Source organism: Heptranchias perlo, chromosome 1 (assembly GCF_035084215.1).
Source record: "Heptranchias perlo isolate sHepPer1 chromosome 1, sHepPer1.hap1, whole genome shotgun sequence".
Taxonomy (NCBI): Eukaryota; Metazoa; Chordata; class Chondrichthyes; order Hexanchiformes; family Hexanchidae; genus Heptranchias; species Heptranchias perlo.
The window spans coordinates 21,511,773-21,531,459 of record NC_090325.1 but is presented as its reverse complement, the minus strand read 5'-3'; the positions used below and the strand labels follow the sequence as shown (position 1 = coordinate 21,531,459).

At 41.4% G+C, this 19,687-nt stretch overlaps 1 protein-coding gene across 5 annotated transcripts in view; it reads right to left on the bottom strand.

Moving 5' to 3' along the window:
- The window catches only part of LOC137320273 (receptor-type tyrosine-protein phosphatase alpha), a 258,755-nt gene that overhangs the window by 17,470 nt on the left and 221,598 nt on the right, over positions 1-19,687 (bottom strand). For all 5 annotated transcript variants that reach the window (XM_067982065.1, XM_067982061.1, XM_067982066.1 and 2 more), the window contains 4 exons: positions 17,854-18,020; positions 8,645-8,780; positions 6,871-7,020; positions 4,864-4,957 (listed from right to left, as the gene is read on the bottom strand). In XM_067982065.1, coding sequence (XP_067838166.1) covers positions 4,864-4,957; positions 6,871-7,020; positions 8,645-8,780; positions 17,854-18,020 — 547 coding nt within the window. The remainder of the gene's footprint in view (positions 1-4,863; positions 4,958-6,870; positions 7,021-8,644; positions 8,781-17,853; positions 18,021-19,687) is intronic.

Sequence of the window (19,687 nt, the reverse complement as noted above, 5' to 3'; positions counted from 1 at the left end):
AATGGTCCTAGTACCAACCCCAGGGGAACACCACTGTCTGCCTCCCTCCAGTCCGAAAAACAAACGATCACTACTACTCTCTGTTTCCTATTACTTAACCAATTTCGTATCCACGCTGCCCACTGCGCCCTTTATTCCATGGGCTTCAGCTTTGATGACAAGCCTATTATGTGGCACTTTATCAAACGCCTTTTGGAAGACCATATACACCATATTAACCACATTGCCCTCATCGACCCTCTCTGTTATCTCATCAAAAAACTCAATCAATTTGGTTAAACACGATTTGCTTTTTTAACAAATCCGTGCTGGCTTTCCTTAATTAATCCACACTTGTCCAAGTGACTGTTAATTTTGTTCCGAATTATCATTTCTAAAAGTTTCCCCACTACCAAGTTAAACTGACTGGCCTGTAGTTGCTGGGTTTATCCTTAAACCCTTTTTTGAACAAGAGTGTAACATTTGCAACTCTCCAGTCCTCTGGCACTACTCCCATATCTAAGGATGATTGGAAGATTATGGCCAGTACCCCCACAATTTCCACCCTTACTTCCTTCAGCAACCTAGGATGCATCCCATCCGGACCGGGTGACTTCTGGGTGATTTTTAAGCAAATATTTGTTACATGTGCACATTATTAAAAAAAAGTTGACAATTTCCAAATTCTCCACTAGAGGATACTATATAACCATTAATAAATAAATCAACGTTCTTAACAGCTGAGAATTTTGCTAAAAATGTATGCCTACACACATCATTTTGCCCTTGTGTATATAATTCTCTCAGAATGCAAGGGCCAGAAAACATTTATGTTCAGTGAGATGCAAACTTAACTCTCACACGGTGAGCATAAAGTGACTCCCACAAACAACAGATAAGTCATCGGATGCATAGAATGGGAAAGGAGGAAGTGAATGCCGGCAGATGGTAAAATGGAGTGGTTACTTGTTAACTCGTGCAACTTCCACAGAACTATACCAAGGTATTTCGTACTGGTGAAGCCAGAAACGAAGCCCTCAAATCTCTCTGGACCTCCACTGTTCCTAGCTTTTCACCATTTAAAAAATACTCTGATCTATCCTTTTTTGGTCCAAAATGGATGACCTCACACTTAGCAGCATTGAAATCCATCTGCCATAAGTTAAGATTGTTGTGCGCCCCAATCCTCCAATGGTGCATTTATGCCAGAATTTGCTGCAGAACTCATTACAATATGCCACAGCGAGGACAATGGTGATTTGGAAGCAGCACAGCCAATAGACAACATACTGATCCCTTAACATTAAAAGGAAAGATGCGGCAATCTCCAGCTAGGATACCATGATGCATTAAATGAATTTTTTGTTTGTTTATCTAAAGTTAAATTATAAGTGATTGGAGAGCTGAATAATCGAGGATCTGCCAGGATCAGAAAGAGCGAAAAGGAAGCAACCAGGAGATCCCAGGAGCCCCGTTCAGCCATCACCCCACTGCTCGCTGTCTTACATTGGCTCCAGGTCCAGAAACACCCCGAATTTAAAATTCTCATTCGTGTGTTCAAATCCCTCCATGGCCTTGCCTCTCACTATCTCTGTAACCTTCTCCAGCCCTACAAACCTGAGAACTCTGCGTTCCTCCAATTCTGGCCTCTTGTGCATCCCCAATTTCCTTCACCCCACGATTGGCGGTCATGCCTAGTATCTAGGCCCTGTTCTGGAATTTCCTCCCTAAACCTCTCTGCCTCTCAACCTCCTTTAAGCCGCTCCTTAAAACCTACCTCTTTGGTCAAGCTTTTGGTCACTTGTCCTAATGTTTCCTTCTTCGGTTCGGTGTCAATTTTTAATCTGATTTACACTCCTGTGAAGCGCCTTGGTATGTTTTACTATATTAAAGCCGCTATACTAATGCAAGTTGCAACTCATTTGAAATCCTGTGTTCCCAGTTAGGATGAATGAACCATTAAACCAAAACAACTAAAGTTGTTTTTTTAAAAAGTTGTCAAACGTTTGGATATTTGCAAAGGGTAAAAATTCTGCTTCGAGATGGCCAGCTTCTTCTACTACAGGGTGTTCAACCAGCTCTGCTATCGGCACATACACTTTTCAATCTGTTTATTCTACTAAATATAATTGCCGTTAAATTAGTTTAACACTTATTAAGCCAGTGAATTTCCCAGCTTACTGAAACTCTCCAACGAAATTTTGCATTCCTCTTCCTTCAAAACAAATTACACCACTGCCAGCTCATCAGTACCATTCTGGTTCAGTCTAAGTGGCAGCGGCTGTAAAAGCTGTGTTATTACAGCAAATCGGACATTGCAATTGATTTTATAGGGCATGCGGAGCTATGATAATGGCATTATTGTAGATGGAAGCATAAAATTACAGAAAGATATTAATAGATTAAGTGAATGGGCAAAACTGTGGTAAATGGATTTCAATGTAGGCAAGTGTGAGGTCATCCACTTTGGACCTAAAAAGGATAGAGCAGAGCACTTTCTAAATGATGAAAAGCTCAAAACAGTGGAGGTCCAAAAAAGACTTAGGGGTCCATGTACATAGATCATTAAAATGTCACGGACGGGTACAGAAAATAATCAAAAAGGCTAATGGAATGCTGGCCTTTATGGATAGAAATTATGCTACAGTTATACAAAGCCCTGGTTTGACCACACCTGGAGTACTGTGTTCAGTTCAGGGCACTGCACCCTTAGGAAGGATATGTTGGCCTTGGAGGGAGTGCAGCGTTGATTTACTAGAATGATACCTGGACTCCAAGAGTTATATTACGAGGAGAGATTACACAAGCTAGGTTGTATTTCCTGAAATTTAGAAGATTAAGGGGTGATTTGATTGAAGTTTTCAAGATATTACGGGGAACTGATAGGGTAGATAGAGAGAAACTATTTCTGCTGGTTGGGGAATCTAGGACTAGGGGACATAGTCTAAAAATTAGCGCCAGGACTTCCAGGAGTGAAGATAGGAAACGCTTCTACAAGCAAAGGGCGGTAGAAGTTTCGAACTCTCTTCCGCAAATGGCAGTTGATGCTAGCTCAATTGTTAATTTTAAATCTGAGATTTTTGTAAACCAAAAGGTATTAAGGGATATGGGGCTAAGGCTGGTATATGGAGTTAGGTCACAAATCATCCATGATCTCAATCAATGGCAGAACAGGCTCGAAGGGCTAAATGGCCTACTCCTGTTGCTATGTTCTCACTGTTTTGCCGAGGGTCACAGTGACGTGGCACAGAGGGCCCCAGGATATTTTGGCATGGTGCAAGTAATGTTGAGTCACCTATGCCACAATTTCCTGGAAAATCTGTGCCACAATAATGGTTGGTGCAAGTTTCCGGCAAATTCCAGCTAATGATTTTCTCACACAAATTTCATAAAATATAACTATATACTTGACGATTAACAGATTACATAAGTCACCTAAAAAAAAGCTTAATTATTCCTGTTACTTGAACACTATTAGTGCACTCTCAACACTGCAACGCTGAACAATGCTTCTAGTTACAGTAGCAGCAATCAAGTAGTGTTCACTGCAGAAAAATGTCATTTTGCCACATCTCATTTTTGTGTCCTGAACATGTTTTTTCTGGTAAAGTTAAAATACAATCTTGTCATGGCAACAGTAGGTTGAATGTCAGGAGGATTAGTGACTTCCTGCAGTCCTGTTAGTAACATGGTTTTGTACCACGTGGAGCACTTTCCTAATCCCCCCCTCTGCCATTTCCCCACTGTTTGTCCAGTTTCAGGCTATCTTTCCCTTTCTTTGGCTGCTCTATCAGCTCTGAATAGGCTAGGTATACATTTTTGCTGTGGGAAATTGAAGGCTGCAGAACTTTGCATGAAGTCTTCTTAATTGGCCTTTAGCAAACATTTATCATGATTTATAGGCAGAACTTCTTTTATTGTTCCTAAGACTGGAGCACAACCCCTCAGATAATGAAGCAGTCCGTACCCGCATGCAGCAAGACCTGGACAACATCCAAGCTTGGGCTGATAAATGGCAAGTAACATTCGCGCCAGACAATGACCATCTCCAACAAGAGAGAATCTAACCACCTCCCCTTGACATGCAATGGCATTACCATCGCCAAATCCCCCACCATCAACATCCTGGGGGTCACCATTGACCAAAAACTTAACTGGGCCAGCCACATAAATATTGTGGCTACAAGAGCAGGTCAGAGGCAAGTTACTCACCTCCTGACTCCCCAAAGCCTTTCCACCATCCAGGTACAAGTCAGCCTGGATGAGTGCAACTCCACCAACACTCAAGAAGATTGACACTATCCAGGACAAAGCAGCCCGCTTGATTGGTACCCCATCCACCACCCTAAACATTCACTCCCTTCACCACCGGCGCACCGTGGCTGCAGTGTGTACCATCTACAGGATGCACTGCAGCAATTCGCCAAGGCTTCTTCAACAGCACCTCCCAAACCCAAACCTCTACCACCTAGAAGGGCAGCAGGCATATGGGAACAACACCACCTGCACGTTCCTCTCCAAGTTACACACCATCCCAACTGGGAAATATATCGCCGTTCCTTCATCGTCACTGGGTCAAAATCCTGGGACTCCTTACCTAACAGTGCTGTGAGAGAACCTTCACCACACGGTTTGCAGCGGTTCAAGAAGGCGGCTCACCACCATCTTCTCAAGGGCAATTAGGGATGGGCAATAAATGCTGGCCTTGCCAGCGATGCCCACATCCCATGAACGAATAAAAAAAAACATGAGCGACACTAGAAGTGGATGAATGATTTATTAACACTAATTCTTTCATATTAACACTCAATTTTGCATATAGTAACTGGAAGAATTGCTCAGCTGAAGCACAAATAATGTTTTTTTTAAAAAGAGAGGTCTTACATGGGATGATCTGAAGAACTCTGTTTTTCTTCATGTTGGCTGGCAAATTGCCTGTCCTCATCTTATCGTTCTGAATTTTGATTGAGGTCAGTTTCTAGGGAAAGATAATAATAACCAAATTCAGTCTGTACCTAATAATGTCAATTGCAAGTTTTTAAACTCGCATTAAAGAACATACAGTTCAATGAGCTACTTTTCTATAAGGACAAGTGAATTTGCTTGCAGTGTTGCTCGCATTTAGTCAGATGACAACAGTATTAAGCCATGTAACCCCCAACTTATTACTCTGCTGATAAACTGAAACCATGTCCCTTTAAGGTTACAAAGTCTAATCGCTGTTAACTAAATACTGGGTGATGTCAGAGTTTAATTGCTCTTCAGGCTGCCTATTTTACAGACTGAATCAATTAAGGTATGTTCAGTTGCTGTAGATTCCAAATGACTGCTTTTGTTGGTTTAAATTTTTTATTTTAAATGTAACACAAACATTTTCAGTATGACAGACAGGAAATGAGTCAGACAATGTTTTCCTTCTATTACAGACAGATATTAGGAAATCTCCTGTAGCACTGCTCATGATAAATTGAAATATGAACTGTTTAATAGTGACAAGAACATTATAGCATGTAATGTGCAATGTGCAATATTCTCCGGCTAAGGCAGAGCTCTGTTTTAATAGCCCTGTCCTCTTAAGGCCAGAAAGTAAAGTCTCAGGTCATTCAGGATAATTATTGCTTGGTCACGTCGCTTTCGCAGATTAGAATTTGGTCACCATTTTCAGTTTGTAGCTCAGAAGCAACCAATATTTTAAAACTTCTGTATTTTGCATTAGTAATAAGGTGCAATGTCTGGAGTGTAATGTATTGTTTTTGATATATTGCTAACAGATTTCCCATGGCATTGCTTACAGTAAGTCAGGTAAGTTGTTCTATAAGGACGAATAAATTATACCAGGTAATGCAGAAGTACTATTCAGCTGGTAAACTGCAACTGTGCCCCTTTAAGGCTGCAAATTTAATTGTTAAGGAAAAAGAGCCTCAAGCATGTTTTGTTGTTTGGTCAGGGAACTTTAGAAAAGTGAAATGCAAAATCTTCGGTCATCCAGCTGTTGCTTGGTTAAGGAAGTTTGCAAATTGGAATATGCTCAAATGTTTCAGGCTCCAGCCAATAAGAACAAAGCATTTTAAGACTCCATGGTAGCTGCAATGTGATGTTTGTACTCACTGAAATATCGAAGATATTAAAGAAAAAGGATATATACAATGACCAGTGATTATTTAAATGATTGAGACAGAAAGATTTTTTTAATGACCATCTTAATGACTGCAGAGAATATCAACTAAATTACTTGCAATAATACAAAGAGGCTTTGGCATATTGACTGCCATCTCCCAATGTTGACCATTATCGAACATATTTTGCCAAAACTTTTTTTTGTAAAAAAGACCTGGTACAGTAGCTTGCTTCCCAATTAGGGCTGTCACCTTTGTGGCATTTCTATAGTTTAGAAACAGAGCACTTTGCTTCGCCTCAGATCCTAACATTGCCCACTGCTCTTTTGAATGCTTGAACAGAAAATAGAGCCAAAATGGTAACCTCAGTCAGGAAGTCAGCAGACAGCACAGTCAGTTTACAAAAACATAAAAATTACAAATAATTTATTTCTATTGGAAAAATACAATTATCAGCCTTCCAGCCTGATTAGACCTCAGGATGTGGACCAAACAAGTAACTTCAACCCTTAATTTATCATTGCTCCCAGCGTTGATCAAAGTTAGGTGACGCTAGAAAATAAGTATTTGTTTGTAAACTCTTGAATGCTGGATTCATTTAATCACTGGTCAATCTTCGTGTGTATTTTGTCACCTTCAAGTAGAGTATCAGAAAACAAGATTAATTTAATTTTTAAAAAAACATAAGAACACCAGATTTCTAATATTTCCCCCAAAACTAGTCCAGTATACTAAATTGATAACAATGTCTCAAAGATGACTATCAATTTCTTACCTTGAACTCTTCCTCCAGACCACTGCAGCCTGATCCTGATACTTTGTTGTAAAGTTTCTGCAAGTGGCTTTCAAGTGAGGTCACTTCCAGCTCTGTGTCCCCATATAAATAATGCTCCAACAGTGCTTGATATATAAACACGTACTGCATCTACAATGCAATAGCAACAAGTTTACTTCCATCAGCCGAATATTGGCAAAACTGAGGTCATAAATTTTGGTGCTCTGCAACACCTCTTGCCTCAAGTCCATCAAACTTTCTAGCTACCATCTCAAGCTGAGTCAGGAAGCATGGAATATTGGCACCTGACTCAACCCCAAGCCCAGCTTCCTCCCCAAATCTACTCCAATACCAAGATCACTTTTCTTTCACCTCCAAAATACTCCCTGCACCCATCTGTCCCTTTCTGCTGCTGAAATAATGGCCCAGAAATTGCTTTTAAAATAACGGTGAGCCTAACAGCGCTCACCGTTATTAAGCATGAAATTGAAGAGCAAGTTCTGGCGTCTGCACCAGCGCAGTTAAACACGGAAAACTGGAAGTTGCTCTTCCTGGCTCGCCAGTGATATGACAGCTTCACCTTAAAGAGATATCGGCAGCTGCAATCAATGGAATCAACAGACCAGCACCAACTTGCTCTCCTGCCCAGATAGAAACATACTAATCTCGCCACAAAACAGATATGCTCAGTTTTTAAGGTCTAAACTAAGTTTTAACAGCATGGTAAGTCTTAATGATTGCCAAACAACCTCTCTGGCACTATAAATTAACCTCTAAAAATGTAGAGTCTCATTACTCCAGGTTTTAATAATTTTTGAACATTAAAAAAAAATTTAAGTTCATTTTTCCCTTTCTGTCTCTTTGAACCACGCTTTTTAATCTCATCCTCTCTTTATTTCGCTTTCCCTATGTTATTTTATAATACCTTATCGTGGTTTGTGAATGAACTGCACTTCCAGGTTCTCATAGCGTGGCTTGCTTCAACCTGATTGGTTGAGGTGCCTTAGAGATCCTTCCACCACTCACAACCTGGGAAAAAATGCTGATATTTTTTCAAGTCGCAGTTCAAGGAAGTTGCCGCCAAAAAGAATGCGGTAACTTAGTGGGTGAATTTAAATCTAATGAGCTGTGACCACTGCTGGTTCGTCGCTCGGAGCAATTTCCGGGCCAATCATTCACATCTTCATTACCTCAAGCCTTAAACTCTCCAAACCCCTTAAAACTGCCCTCCCCACACCAACCTTCCACAAGCTTCAACTCATCCAAAACATCACAGTCCATGTCCTTACCCACACTAAATCCCACAATCCTGTCACACCCGTATTCTCCAAATTCTCCCAGCATGTTGACTTCAAAATTTCTGTCTTGTTTTAAAATCTCTCCAATGGCCTCACCCTACCTGATCTTAGTGGTCTCCTGCCTTATGCCCCTCTTATACATCTCCTCTAATATCAAATAGCTGCTCATCCCAGGCTCCCTCTGCTCCACCAATGGCTGCTGCTCAATAGCCACTAGGTTCTTCCCTCGGGATTTCACTACCCAGTTCCCCGTCTTGCCACCATTCTCCTCACTTTCAAAACTCTTTTTGGAATGTGCCTTCCGTTCCCTTCCCTAGCCTCTCCATTGCCCTCCTATTTTCCCATTTTCAGTATCCACCATAGCCCTTTCCTCCTGATTGTAAAGTACTTGGACATCTTTCGACATGTAAGGTGTTCTATGTAATCCAAGTTATTGATGTAACACTTCTAAGCTACAAAAATATCTTCAGACTTACATCTGTCTGAACCATTTGACATCGCTGAGCTCGAATCCGTGATACAAATCCAAAAACATCCACTTTCCTTTCTGCATGCATCATGTCCAGCATGGCATCAATAACGATGAAAGTGCCTGTACGACCAACACCAGCACTGAAAATTACAAAACATTTTTAACTTGGAAAATTATGCAGTGTGTTTTTTAAAATAAAATTCTCGGATGTGAATGTTGCTGGCATTTATTGCCCATCTCTAGTTGCCCTACTGAGTGGCTTGCTGGACCACTTCAAAGGGCAGTTAAGAGTCAATTATGTTGATGTTGAACTGGAGTCATATATAGGCCAGACTGTGCAAGGAGGGTAGATTTTCCTTTTCTAAAGGACATTTTTTTTTTGCGACAATCCGACAGCTTCAATGTTGATATTATAAATACCAGCATTTTTTTTTAAATTTCAAGATTTAAAAAAAAACTGAATCCAAATTCTTAGACTGCTACGGTGGGATTTGAACTAATGCTCTCTGGATTTACCGTCCAGACCTATGGATTATTAGTCCACTACACTACCATACCCAGAAGCTGTTTAAATCTGATGTGCTAACCCTATCAGATTACAATTTTAGTCCTAAATGTTAAGGATTTTCTTTGGGAACATTGCCTTAGAGCCTAAAATGGCTGAATGTTCTCAGTGGGAACCAGATCCTGATACCTAGTATGTGTTATGTTCTTCTTAACCTATCTGACACTCCTCAGCACAGGTGCTTGGTGCCATAAGAGTTGGAGTTCTGAAGCTAGCAAATACTTGCTACCCAGAGGTCTGACCAGTAGCACTGAATATGTAGTATGATACACATGGCCTGAGAAATGCCGGGAAGTTCTGGTATTTTACCAATGGGGCCTAGATTTTTTTCAGGGGGAAGAGTCATTTCTAAAATGAAATATAAGGTTTTTAAACCGATCACAGTTGATTTGGCTGAATTTCATGATGTTCTTTACAACACCAACAATTTGCATTTATATAGCTCCTTTAACAAAAATTGTCCCATGGCAATTCACAGAAGCATAATCATACAAAAATGGACACTGAGCCAAAGAAGAAGACATCAGGATGGGAGACCAAAAGCTGGGCAAAGAGGTGGGTATTAAGGAAGATCTTAAAGGACATGGGGTGACGGATAGGCGGAGGGGGTCCGGGAGGGAATTTCTGAGTGTGGACCTAGATGGCTGAAAGCACAGCGGGGGAAAGGGAGGATGGTTGTGCGAGGCCAGAGTTAGAAGAGCGGAGAGTTCAGAAGGCGGTGGAGGGGGGGGGGGGACGGGACGGTAGGTGATTTCTGGAGCTGAAGGAGGTTATCGATAGGGAAATCATGAAGGGATTTAAAAACAAGGCTGAGAATTTTAAATTGGGGGGCATTAGGGGACCTGAAGCTAATGTAAGTCAACAAGGACAGGGGTAATGGGTGAGCAGGACGGTGCAGAATAGATTACAGGAAGCAGAGTTTTGGATGAGCTGAAGTTTACCGGGGTGGGGGGGGGGGGGGGGGAAGAGGCGGGGTGGAGAATGGTAGACCAGCCAGAACAACATTGGAATAGTTGAGTCAGGAGGTGACAAATGCATGGATGAGGGTTTCAGTGGCAGACGGGCTAAGGTAGAACCAGAGGTGGGCGAGAGATGGACTATGTTATGGAGTTGGAAGGAGGAAGTTTTTGTGATGGAAAGTACAGAAGTTCTGCTCAGAGTTGAGTAAGATGCTGAGACTGCAAACATCCTGATTTAGCCAGGGGAATGAATTGGTGGAAAGGGCATGGAGTTTGTGGTGTAGGCCGAAGATGATAGCTTCTCTGTTTAACTGGAGGAGATTTCTGCTTATCCAAGACTGGATTTTGGACAAGCTGTCTGACAACAGAGGAGTGGGGGGTTTGAGAGGTGATGGCGAGGCACAGCTGAGTGTCATCAGCTTACATGGAAAAAAAAGGGGGGGTCGCAATATTGGTTGAAGAAACAATTACAGCTGTGAGGAGGGATGATATGTTAGAAGGATCAAATGAGGCCACATGGGTTGAACTGAAGAACAAAAAATGGGCGATCATACTGCTGGGTGTATACTATAGAGCCCCAAACGGTCAGAGGGAGATAGAGGAGCAAATATGCAGGCAAATTTCTGAGAAGTGCAAAAAAAAATAGGGCAGTAATAGTAGGGGATTTCAACTCACCTAATATTAACTGGGATAGAATCAGTGTAAAAGTTAGAGGGCGAAGAATTCTAAAAATGCATTCAGGAAAACTTTTTTAGCCAGTACATAGCAAGCCCAGTAAGAGAGGGGGCAATTCTGGACTTAGTTTTAGGGAATGAAGCTGGGCAGGTGGAAGGGGTATCAGTGGGAGAGCATTTTGGTGGTAGCGATCATAATTCAATTAGATTTAGCGTAGTTATGGAAAAGGATAAGGATAGACCAGGAATAAAAGCTCTCAATTGGGGAAAGGCCAATTTTACTAAGCTGAGAAGTGATTTGGCAAAAGTGGTCTGGAAACAGCTACTTGAAAGTAAATCAGTGTCAGAGCAGTGGGAGGCATTCAAGGAGGAGATAATGAGAGTTCAGAGCAAATATGTTCCCACAGAGAAAAAGGGTGGGACTCCTGGGTGTCAAGGTGATTAAGAAGGCATATGGAATACTTTCCTTTATTAGCCAAGACATAGAATATAAAAGCAGGGAGGTTATGCTGGAACTGTATAAAACATTGGTTAGGCCACAGCTCGAGTACTGTGTACAGTTCTGGTACATGCATACTTTACAGGAAGGATGTGATTGCACTGGAGAGGGTACAGAGGAGATTTACGTGGATGTTGCCAAGACTGGAGAATTTTAGCTATGAGGAAAGATTGGATAGGCTGGGGTTGTTCTCTTTGGAACAGAGGAGGCTGAGGGGAGATTTAATTGAGGTGTATAAAATTATGAGGGGCCTAGATAGAGTGGATAGGATGGACCTGTTTCCCTTGACAGAGAGGTCAATATCCAGGGGGCATAGATTTGAAGTGATTGGTAGAAGGATTAGAGGGGAGTTGAGGAGAAATCTTTTCACCCAGAGGGTGGTGGGGGTCTGGAACTCACTGCCTGAAAGGGTGGTAGAGGCAGAACCCTCATCGCATTTAAAAAGTACTTGTAGGTTACTGCACTTCAATTGCATATCCGAGGCTACGGGCCAAGAGCTGGAAAGTGGGAGTAGGCTGAATAGTTCTTTTTCAGCCGGCACAGACATGATGGGACGAATGGCCTCCTTCTGTGCCGTAAATCCATCACCAGCATCTCCACATCAATGTTATTTGTAACTTTGATTAGGACTGTTTCGGTGCTATGGCAGCAACAGAAACCTGATTGGAGAAACAGACGGTTGCCCAGAAAAATGAACATGGATTTGGGAGACGACAACACATTCAAGGACTTGAATTCTTTAAAACAAACCTTCTAGCATTGATTAAACATTTACACTAACTTCACAATATCTTGAAGCTCCACTAGGTGGCAGCTATAGACTGAGCAACCTTCTACTAAACATTTCTAAACAAAACTCTCCTGACAAGGAAGTGCTGGTTCAAGTTCCCAAATCAAATGTGCCAACATGTTATTGCTTGGAAGCCGTCCATTGAAAATTTGCAGTTTGTATAAAACATGCGAGTAACATCCACAGAAAATTTAAAAAAAATAAAGATTGTCATGTTGCAATATAATAGAAGAAAAAAGATGTTTAATTCAAAGTAAAATATTCATAAATATAAGTCAAGAAGCATGGCTTGAAGACTATTTTTGTTCGGTGTGTGCAGAAGTTAATTTCCCACATCAGCAAAAAGCTAAACATGAGAAGTCAGGAGCTGTTATATATGGGAACTTTCCATCTTATTACGGGCCAAAAATGAGCAGAGAATTGAGGAAAATGTGCAGGGAAGTCTCCTGCCAAATCCCCCTCCCTAAAATTGGCCATCAAGATTTTTCTCCACCCCCGTCTTCTTGAGATGATAGTTGTCCACCCCACTTCATGTACATGATGGCGAGGGGGCGGGGTTAGCACTCCAGCAGATTTTCCTGTGTTCCAACCTCTTGCACTGCTGATGGAAGAGAAGGCCAGAAAGGAAGAGGCGTCGGGGAAGTGTCGTGGTAAGAGGCAGGTTGAATGATCGTTAATGACTCCAAGGTGGACTTGGCTACTACTTCTCCTAACCCCTCAAACTGCCTCAAAGCCAATGAAAAAAATTAATCAGAGAATCATAGAAAATAGGAGCAAGAGTAGGCCATTCGGCCCATCGGGCCTGCTCCGCCATTCAAAATGATCGTGGCTGATCGTCTAACTCAGTACCCTGTTCCTGCTTTTTCCCCATATCCCTTGATCCCTTTAGCATTAAGAAATATATCTATCTCCTTCTTGAATACATCTAATGACTTGGCCTCCACTGCCTTCTGTGGTAGAGAATTCCACAGGTTCACCACCTTCTGAGGGAAGAAATTTCTCCTCATCTTGGGCATACCCCGTATCCTGAGACTGTGACCCCTGGTTCTGGACTCTCCAGCCATCGGGAACATCCTCCCTGCAACTAGTCTGTCTAGTCCTGTTAGAATTTTATATCTTTCGATGAGATCACATCTCATTCTTCTAAACTCCAGTGAATATACGCCTAGTCGACCCAATCTCTCCTCATAAGTCAGTCCTGCCATCCCAGGAATCAGTCTGGTAAGCCTTTGTTGCACTCTCTCCATGGCAAGGGCATCCTTCCTCAGATAAGGAGACCAAAACTGCACACAATACTCCAGATGTGATCTCACCAAGGCCCTGTATAACTGCAGTAAGACATCCCTGTACCTGTACTCTAATCCTCTTGCAATGAAGGCCAACATACCATTCACCTTCCTAACTGCTTGCTGCACCTGAATGCTTGCTTTCAGCATGGTGTACAAGGACACCCAGGTATCGTTGCACCTCCCCTTTTCCCAATCTATCACCATTCAGATAATAATCTGCCTTTCTGTTTTTACAACTAAAGTGGATAACCTCACATTTATCCACGTTATACTGCATCTGCCATGTTCTTGCCCACTCACCCAACTTGTCTAAATCTCATTGGAGCCTCTTTGCATCCTCCTCACAGCTCACATTCCACCCCAGCTTTGTGTCGTCTGCAAACTTGGAAATGTTACATTCAGTTTCCTCATCCAAATCATTGATATATATTGTGAATAGCTGGGGCCCAAGCACTAATCCCTGCGGTACCCCACTAGTCACTGCCTGCCACCTGGAAAAAGACCCGTTTATTCCTACTTTCTGTTTCCTGTCAACCAATTCTCAATCCATGCCAGTATATTCCCTCCAATCCCATATGCTTTAATTTTGCACACTAATCTTTTGTGTGGGACCTTATCAAAAGCCTTCTGAAAATCCAAGTACACCACAGCCACTGGTTCTCCCCTATCTATTCTACTAGTTACATCCTCAAAAAACTCCAGTAGATTTGTTAAGCATGATTTCCCTTTCATAAACCCGTGCTGCCTTTGTCCAATCCCGTTAATGCCTTCCAAGTGTTCTGTTATCACATCTTTTATAATAGACTCTAGCATTTTTCCACTACTGCTGTTAGGCTAACTGGTCTGTAATTCCCTGTATTTTCTCTCCCACCTTTTTTAAATAGTGGGGTTACATTTGCCACCCTCCAATCTGTAGGAACTGTTCCAGAGTCTATAGAATTTTGGAAGATTACCACCAATGCATCCACTATTTCCAGGGCCACTTCCTTTAGTATTCTGGGATGTAGATTATCAGGTCCTGGGGATTTGTCAGCCTTTAGCCCCATTAATTTCCCTAGCACTATTTTTTTTTAATAAGACTGATTTCCTTCAGTTCCTCCCTCTCACTAGACCCTTGGTTCCCTAACATTTCCGGGAGGTTATTTGTGTCCTCTTTTGTGAAGACAGAACCAAAGTATGTGTTTAATTGTTCTGCCATTTCTTTGTTCCCCATTATATTTTCCCCCATTTCTGACTAAGGGACCCACATTTGCCTTCACTAATCTTTTTCTCTTGACATATTTATAGAAGCTTTTACAGTCAGTTTTTATGTTCCCTGCTAGTTTACTCTCATACTCTACTTTTCCCCTCTTAATCAATCTCTTTGTTCTCCTTTGCTGAATTCTAAACTGCTCCCAATCCTCAGGCTTGCCACTTTTTCTGGCAATTTTATATGTCTCCTCTTTGGATCTAATACTATCCCTAATTTCTTTTGTAAGCCACGGTTGAGCCACCTTTCCTGTTTTATTTTTGCGCCAGACAGGAATGAATAATTTTTGTAATTCCTGCACACGTTCATTAAATATTAGCCATTGCCTATCCACCGTCATCCCTTTTAGTAAAGTTCCCCAATCTATCATAGCCAACTCGCACCTCATACTTTCGTAATTTCCTTTATTTAGATTCAGGACCCTAGTTTCGGATTCAACTACTTTACTCTCCATCTTAATGAGGAATTCTATCATGTTATGGTCGCTCTTCCCTAAGGGTCCCCGCACAACAAGATTGTTAATTAATCCTTTCTCATTGCATAATACCCAGTCTAGGATCGCCTGTTCTCCAGTTGGTTCCTCAACATATTGGTCTAGAAATCCATCATGTACACACTCCAGGAATTCCTCCCTCACAGTATTACTGCTAATTTGGTTTGACCAATCTATATGTAGATTAAAGTCACCCATGATTATAGTTGTACCCTTCTTATATGCGTCTCTAATTTCCTGTTTAATGCCCTCCCCTACGTCTCCACTACTGTTTGGGGGCCAATAGACAACCCCCACCAACGTTTTCTGCCCCTTGGTGTTTCTTAGCTCCACCCATACAGATTCTACATCGTGATTTTCCGAGCCAATATCCTTTCTCACAATTGCATTGAATTCCTCCTTTACTAACAACGCTACCCCACCTCCTTTCCCTTTTTGCCTGTCCTTCCTAAATATTGAATACCCCTGGATGTTCAGTTCCCATCCTTGGTCATCCTGCAGCCATGTCTTCGTAATCGCAACTATATCATAACCGTTAATATCTATCTGCGCTGTTAATTCATCTACCTTATTGTGAATGCTCCGCGCATTAAGACGCAATGCCTTTAGACTTGTCTTTTTAAGATTGCTAGTCATCTTAGTTTTATTTTGCACTCTGGCCCCATTTGTTTTTTGCCCTTGTTTTCTCTGCCTTCCACTATTGCTTCTTCCCTTTCTCTGTCTTCCTGCTCAGGTTCCCATCCCCTTGCCATTCTAGTTTAAACCTTCCCCAACAGCACTAGCAAACACCCCCGCGAGGACATTGGTCCCAGTGCTGCTCAGGTGTAACCCGTCCCGCTTGTAGAGGTCCCACCTTCCCCAGAACCGGTCCCAATGTCCCAGGAATCTAAATCCCTCCCTCCTGCACCATCCCTGCAGCCACGCATTCATCCGGTCTATTCTCCTGTTCCTATACTCACTAGCATGTGGCACTGGTAGTAATCCTGAGATCACTACCTTTGAGGTCCTGCTTTTTAATTTATCTCCTAACTCCTTAAATTCACCTTGCAGGACCTCATCCCTTTTTTTTTTAAAACCTATGTCGTTGGACCACGACTACTGGCTGTTTACCCTCCCCCTCCAGAATGCCCTGCAGCCACTCCATGACATCCTTGACCCTAGCACTAGGGAGGCAACATACCATCCTGGAGTCACATTTGCGGCCGCAGAAATGCCTATCTGTTGTTCCCCTATGTTTTCCTCTAATCTGGCACATTTGAGGGGCTTTGGCATTGTTAAAAATTGTCCATGCCTATTTCTACTGCAGCAGCACAATATTTCCCTTCCCAACAAAGGTAGACTCCTCCATGAGGAACATTGGAAGTCCACCCAGATTAGCCAGAACATCAAGGACGCGGTTACCATGGAGTTAAAGGCATCCCACCGCACGTCTGGTGAAAATCCACCCCATAGTGTCCATCAGGTACTTCTGATTGGGTTACTCCAGTGATGGAAACTGCAGCATTTAACATACATGCACATGATGCACAGTGCAGAGCATTCACTAGTGGTGGCAGTGGCATTACAATGAGGAATGAGGAACAGGTTTGTTGCTCCAATCCAACTGTGGATGACCAACAGCAAGGCTGTGATGTAATAAAGTAAACAACAGGAAATCCAGCTAAGCTAGTTTGGTGGTACAACAGGGGAGCAGCATAAATAGATAACAAATGACTAACAATCAAAATAAAACTTTTGCCAACTGGGAACTGCCATATTCATACCACAAAAGCATGACAAGTATATGGGCATAGTCTTTAATCATGAACTGATTACTGTCAACCATGTCATTCTTGCAATATATTAATAGGCTTTTACTATTCCTTTCCAATGTTCCTTGCTGAATCATAATGACAGGTTTTCTTTGTGTGTTTTACTACTTCCAGTAAAACAGAAGCTGGCAATATTTATTATTTACAAGTCCAGAAAACTGTCCCAAATACATTCTAGAAATTCACTGCATTTACTACTTAAGCTGTTCTGCTTCTCCCAGAATATAACATTGTTTCTGCTACATGCTTCCCTGAACTCCGTAATTATACATCTCCCCACTACATCATTACTGTCGTGGAGGTCTGTAGACAACCAGTCTTGCATCCTTTACTGTTCTTTAGTTCTAACTTTATTGAAATTCTTCCGTTCCACAGCTGTAATTGTATATTTTATCAATACTGATATGCCTCCCGTTTTCCCAATTTCCCTGTCCTTTCTAAAGACCCTATAACCTGAAATATTTAGCTCCCAGTCATGCCCAGCTTGTAGCCAGGTCTCTGTAATGGCTACTACATCATACCCTTTAAGCTGAATTCGTGCTTCCAGCTCATCTGTTTTATTTATTAGGCTACGTGCATTTGTGCACAGAACTCTTATATGGGTAACTGTTCATCCCCCCTCCCCCTATGCAGTGATGCTTTTTCTCACACTTTTTTCTTCTGACGCTCTGTATTTTGTTATAAAGGCATTTTAATATGTTCTTATTTTTCATCAGTCCAGCTTTCTTTTAATGAGTATTATTATTATTACCTCCTGTAACCTTTTTTGTTCCCAGAGTATTTATGTTATCTTTATCACTGTGCCATGTAATAAAGGGAGGAAAACTTAAAAATATTTGTAAATCCTTTCCCACCATCATGCACCAGATTAGAGACATACTGACCTGCAATGCACGACTATGGCACCCGCAAAAGATGGGTTGCAGGTTTTCACCTTCTTTAGAAATTTCAACATGCCAATTGGGGTAAATGGAACTCCAAAGTCAGGCCAACTGGTAAAATGGAACTGGGTAACCAGTCGCTGAGGTTTCTTATTCATTACATCTCCTACCTATAGAGATGGAAGGGAAAAAATGAATTGAAAACTAACAAAATGCACAAGACAGATACAGATAAGGGAAGCCATTTGGCCCATCTTAACTCATCTACCCAGAATTTTTAAAAACTACATTCCCTATATCAGGCCATCCAATTGATTCTTCAATGAATCTAAAATTTTCATCTGATACTCTACCTAGAAACACCATTCTAAGTGTTGATCATTCCTTGCGTGAAGAAATTGTTCCTGACATGCATCCTAAACTTTTCTTTCATTGGTTTTAACTAACGTCCTTTTGTTTTAGTATCCTGGCTTACCTTGAAGAATTGTTCGGGATTAAAATTACCTATACCTTTTATTACGTTGAATAAGGCAACTCAGTAACTTTTCAAGGCTCAGTCTTTGATGGGGTTTAGAAAATAATGCACTCTAATACTTGCCTTCAGTTTTGTTTAAACAGCTCCAACTTTTTTTTAAAAAATTCATTCTTGGGACGTGGGCATCGCTTCCAAGGCCAGCATTTTATTGCATATTCCTAATTGCCCTGAGATGGTGATGGTGGGCCTCCTTGTAGCGATACAACTGAATGGCTTGCTAGGCTACTTCAGAGGGCAGTTAAGAGTGAACCAAAAGACTGGAGTTACATATAGGCCAGACTGACTAAGCACAGCGGGTTTCCTTCTGCAAAGGATATTAGTGAACCAGTTAGGTTTTTGCGACAATCCGGCAGCTTCATAGTCACTTTACTGATAACAGCTTTTTAAAAAAAATTTTACCAATTGTCATGGTGGGATTTGAATTTCTATTCTCTGGACTATTAGTCCTAGCATCTGGATTACTAGTCGAGGAACACAACCACTACATTACCGTACCCTCCTCCCACTGAAATGGAAAAAAATGTAATTGAAAGCACAAGATAGCAAATTTCCAGGAATCTGTTGCAACTAAACACTTTCTATTGTCAACTTTAAATTTTACTTGATCATATTTTTGATATTCTTGTATTGCTCAAATACAGTACTGTAAGCATTATATTATTCATGAAAATAAAATGTTGCACTTCAGAGTTATGAGACACAGGCTCAATCCTCCTCTTTGCTGAGTCTCTGACTTAGATGTTTAAACACCAGCAACTTCACTGCAAGGGAAAAGTGAATAACCTCACCCCCAAAGGAATTACAGCACAGAATGATTGCAATTCAGCCCTTTGCACCTATATCACAATAGTTTTACTGATATATATTAATTACCTGGGCACAATTTCAAAGTTTGCAAATGACACAAAACTTGGAAATGTAGTAAACAATGAGGAGGATAGTAACATACTTCAGGAAGACATAGACAGACTGGTGAAATGGACAAACACATGTCAGATGAAATTTAATGCAGAAAAGTATGAAGTGATGCATTTTGGGAAGAAGGTTGAGATAAGGCAATATAAACTAAATGGTACAATTTTAAAGGGGAGCAGGAGAAAGACCTGGGGGTTCACATGTACAAATCTCCGAAAGTGGTAGGACAAGTTGATAAGCTTGTAAAAGAAGCAAACAGGATCCTTGGATTTTTAAATAGAGGCATAGAGTAGAAAAGCAAGGAAGTTATGCCAAATCTTTATAAATCAGTGGTTAAGCCTCAGCTAGAGTGTTGTATACAATTCTGGGCACCACACATTAGGAAGC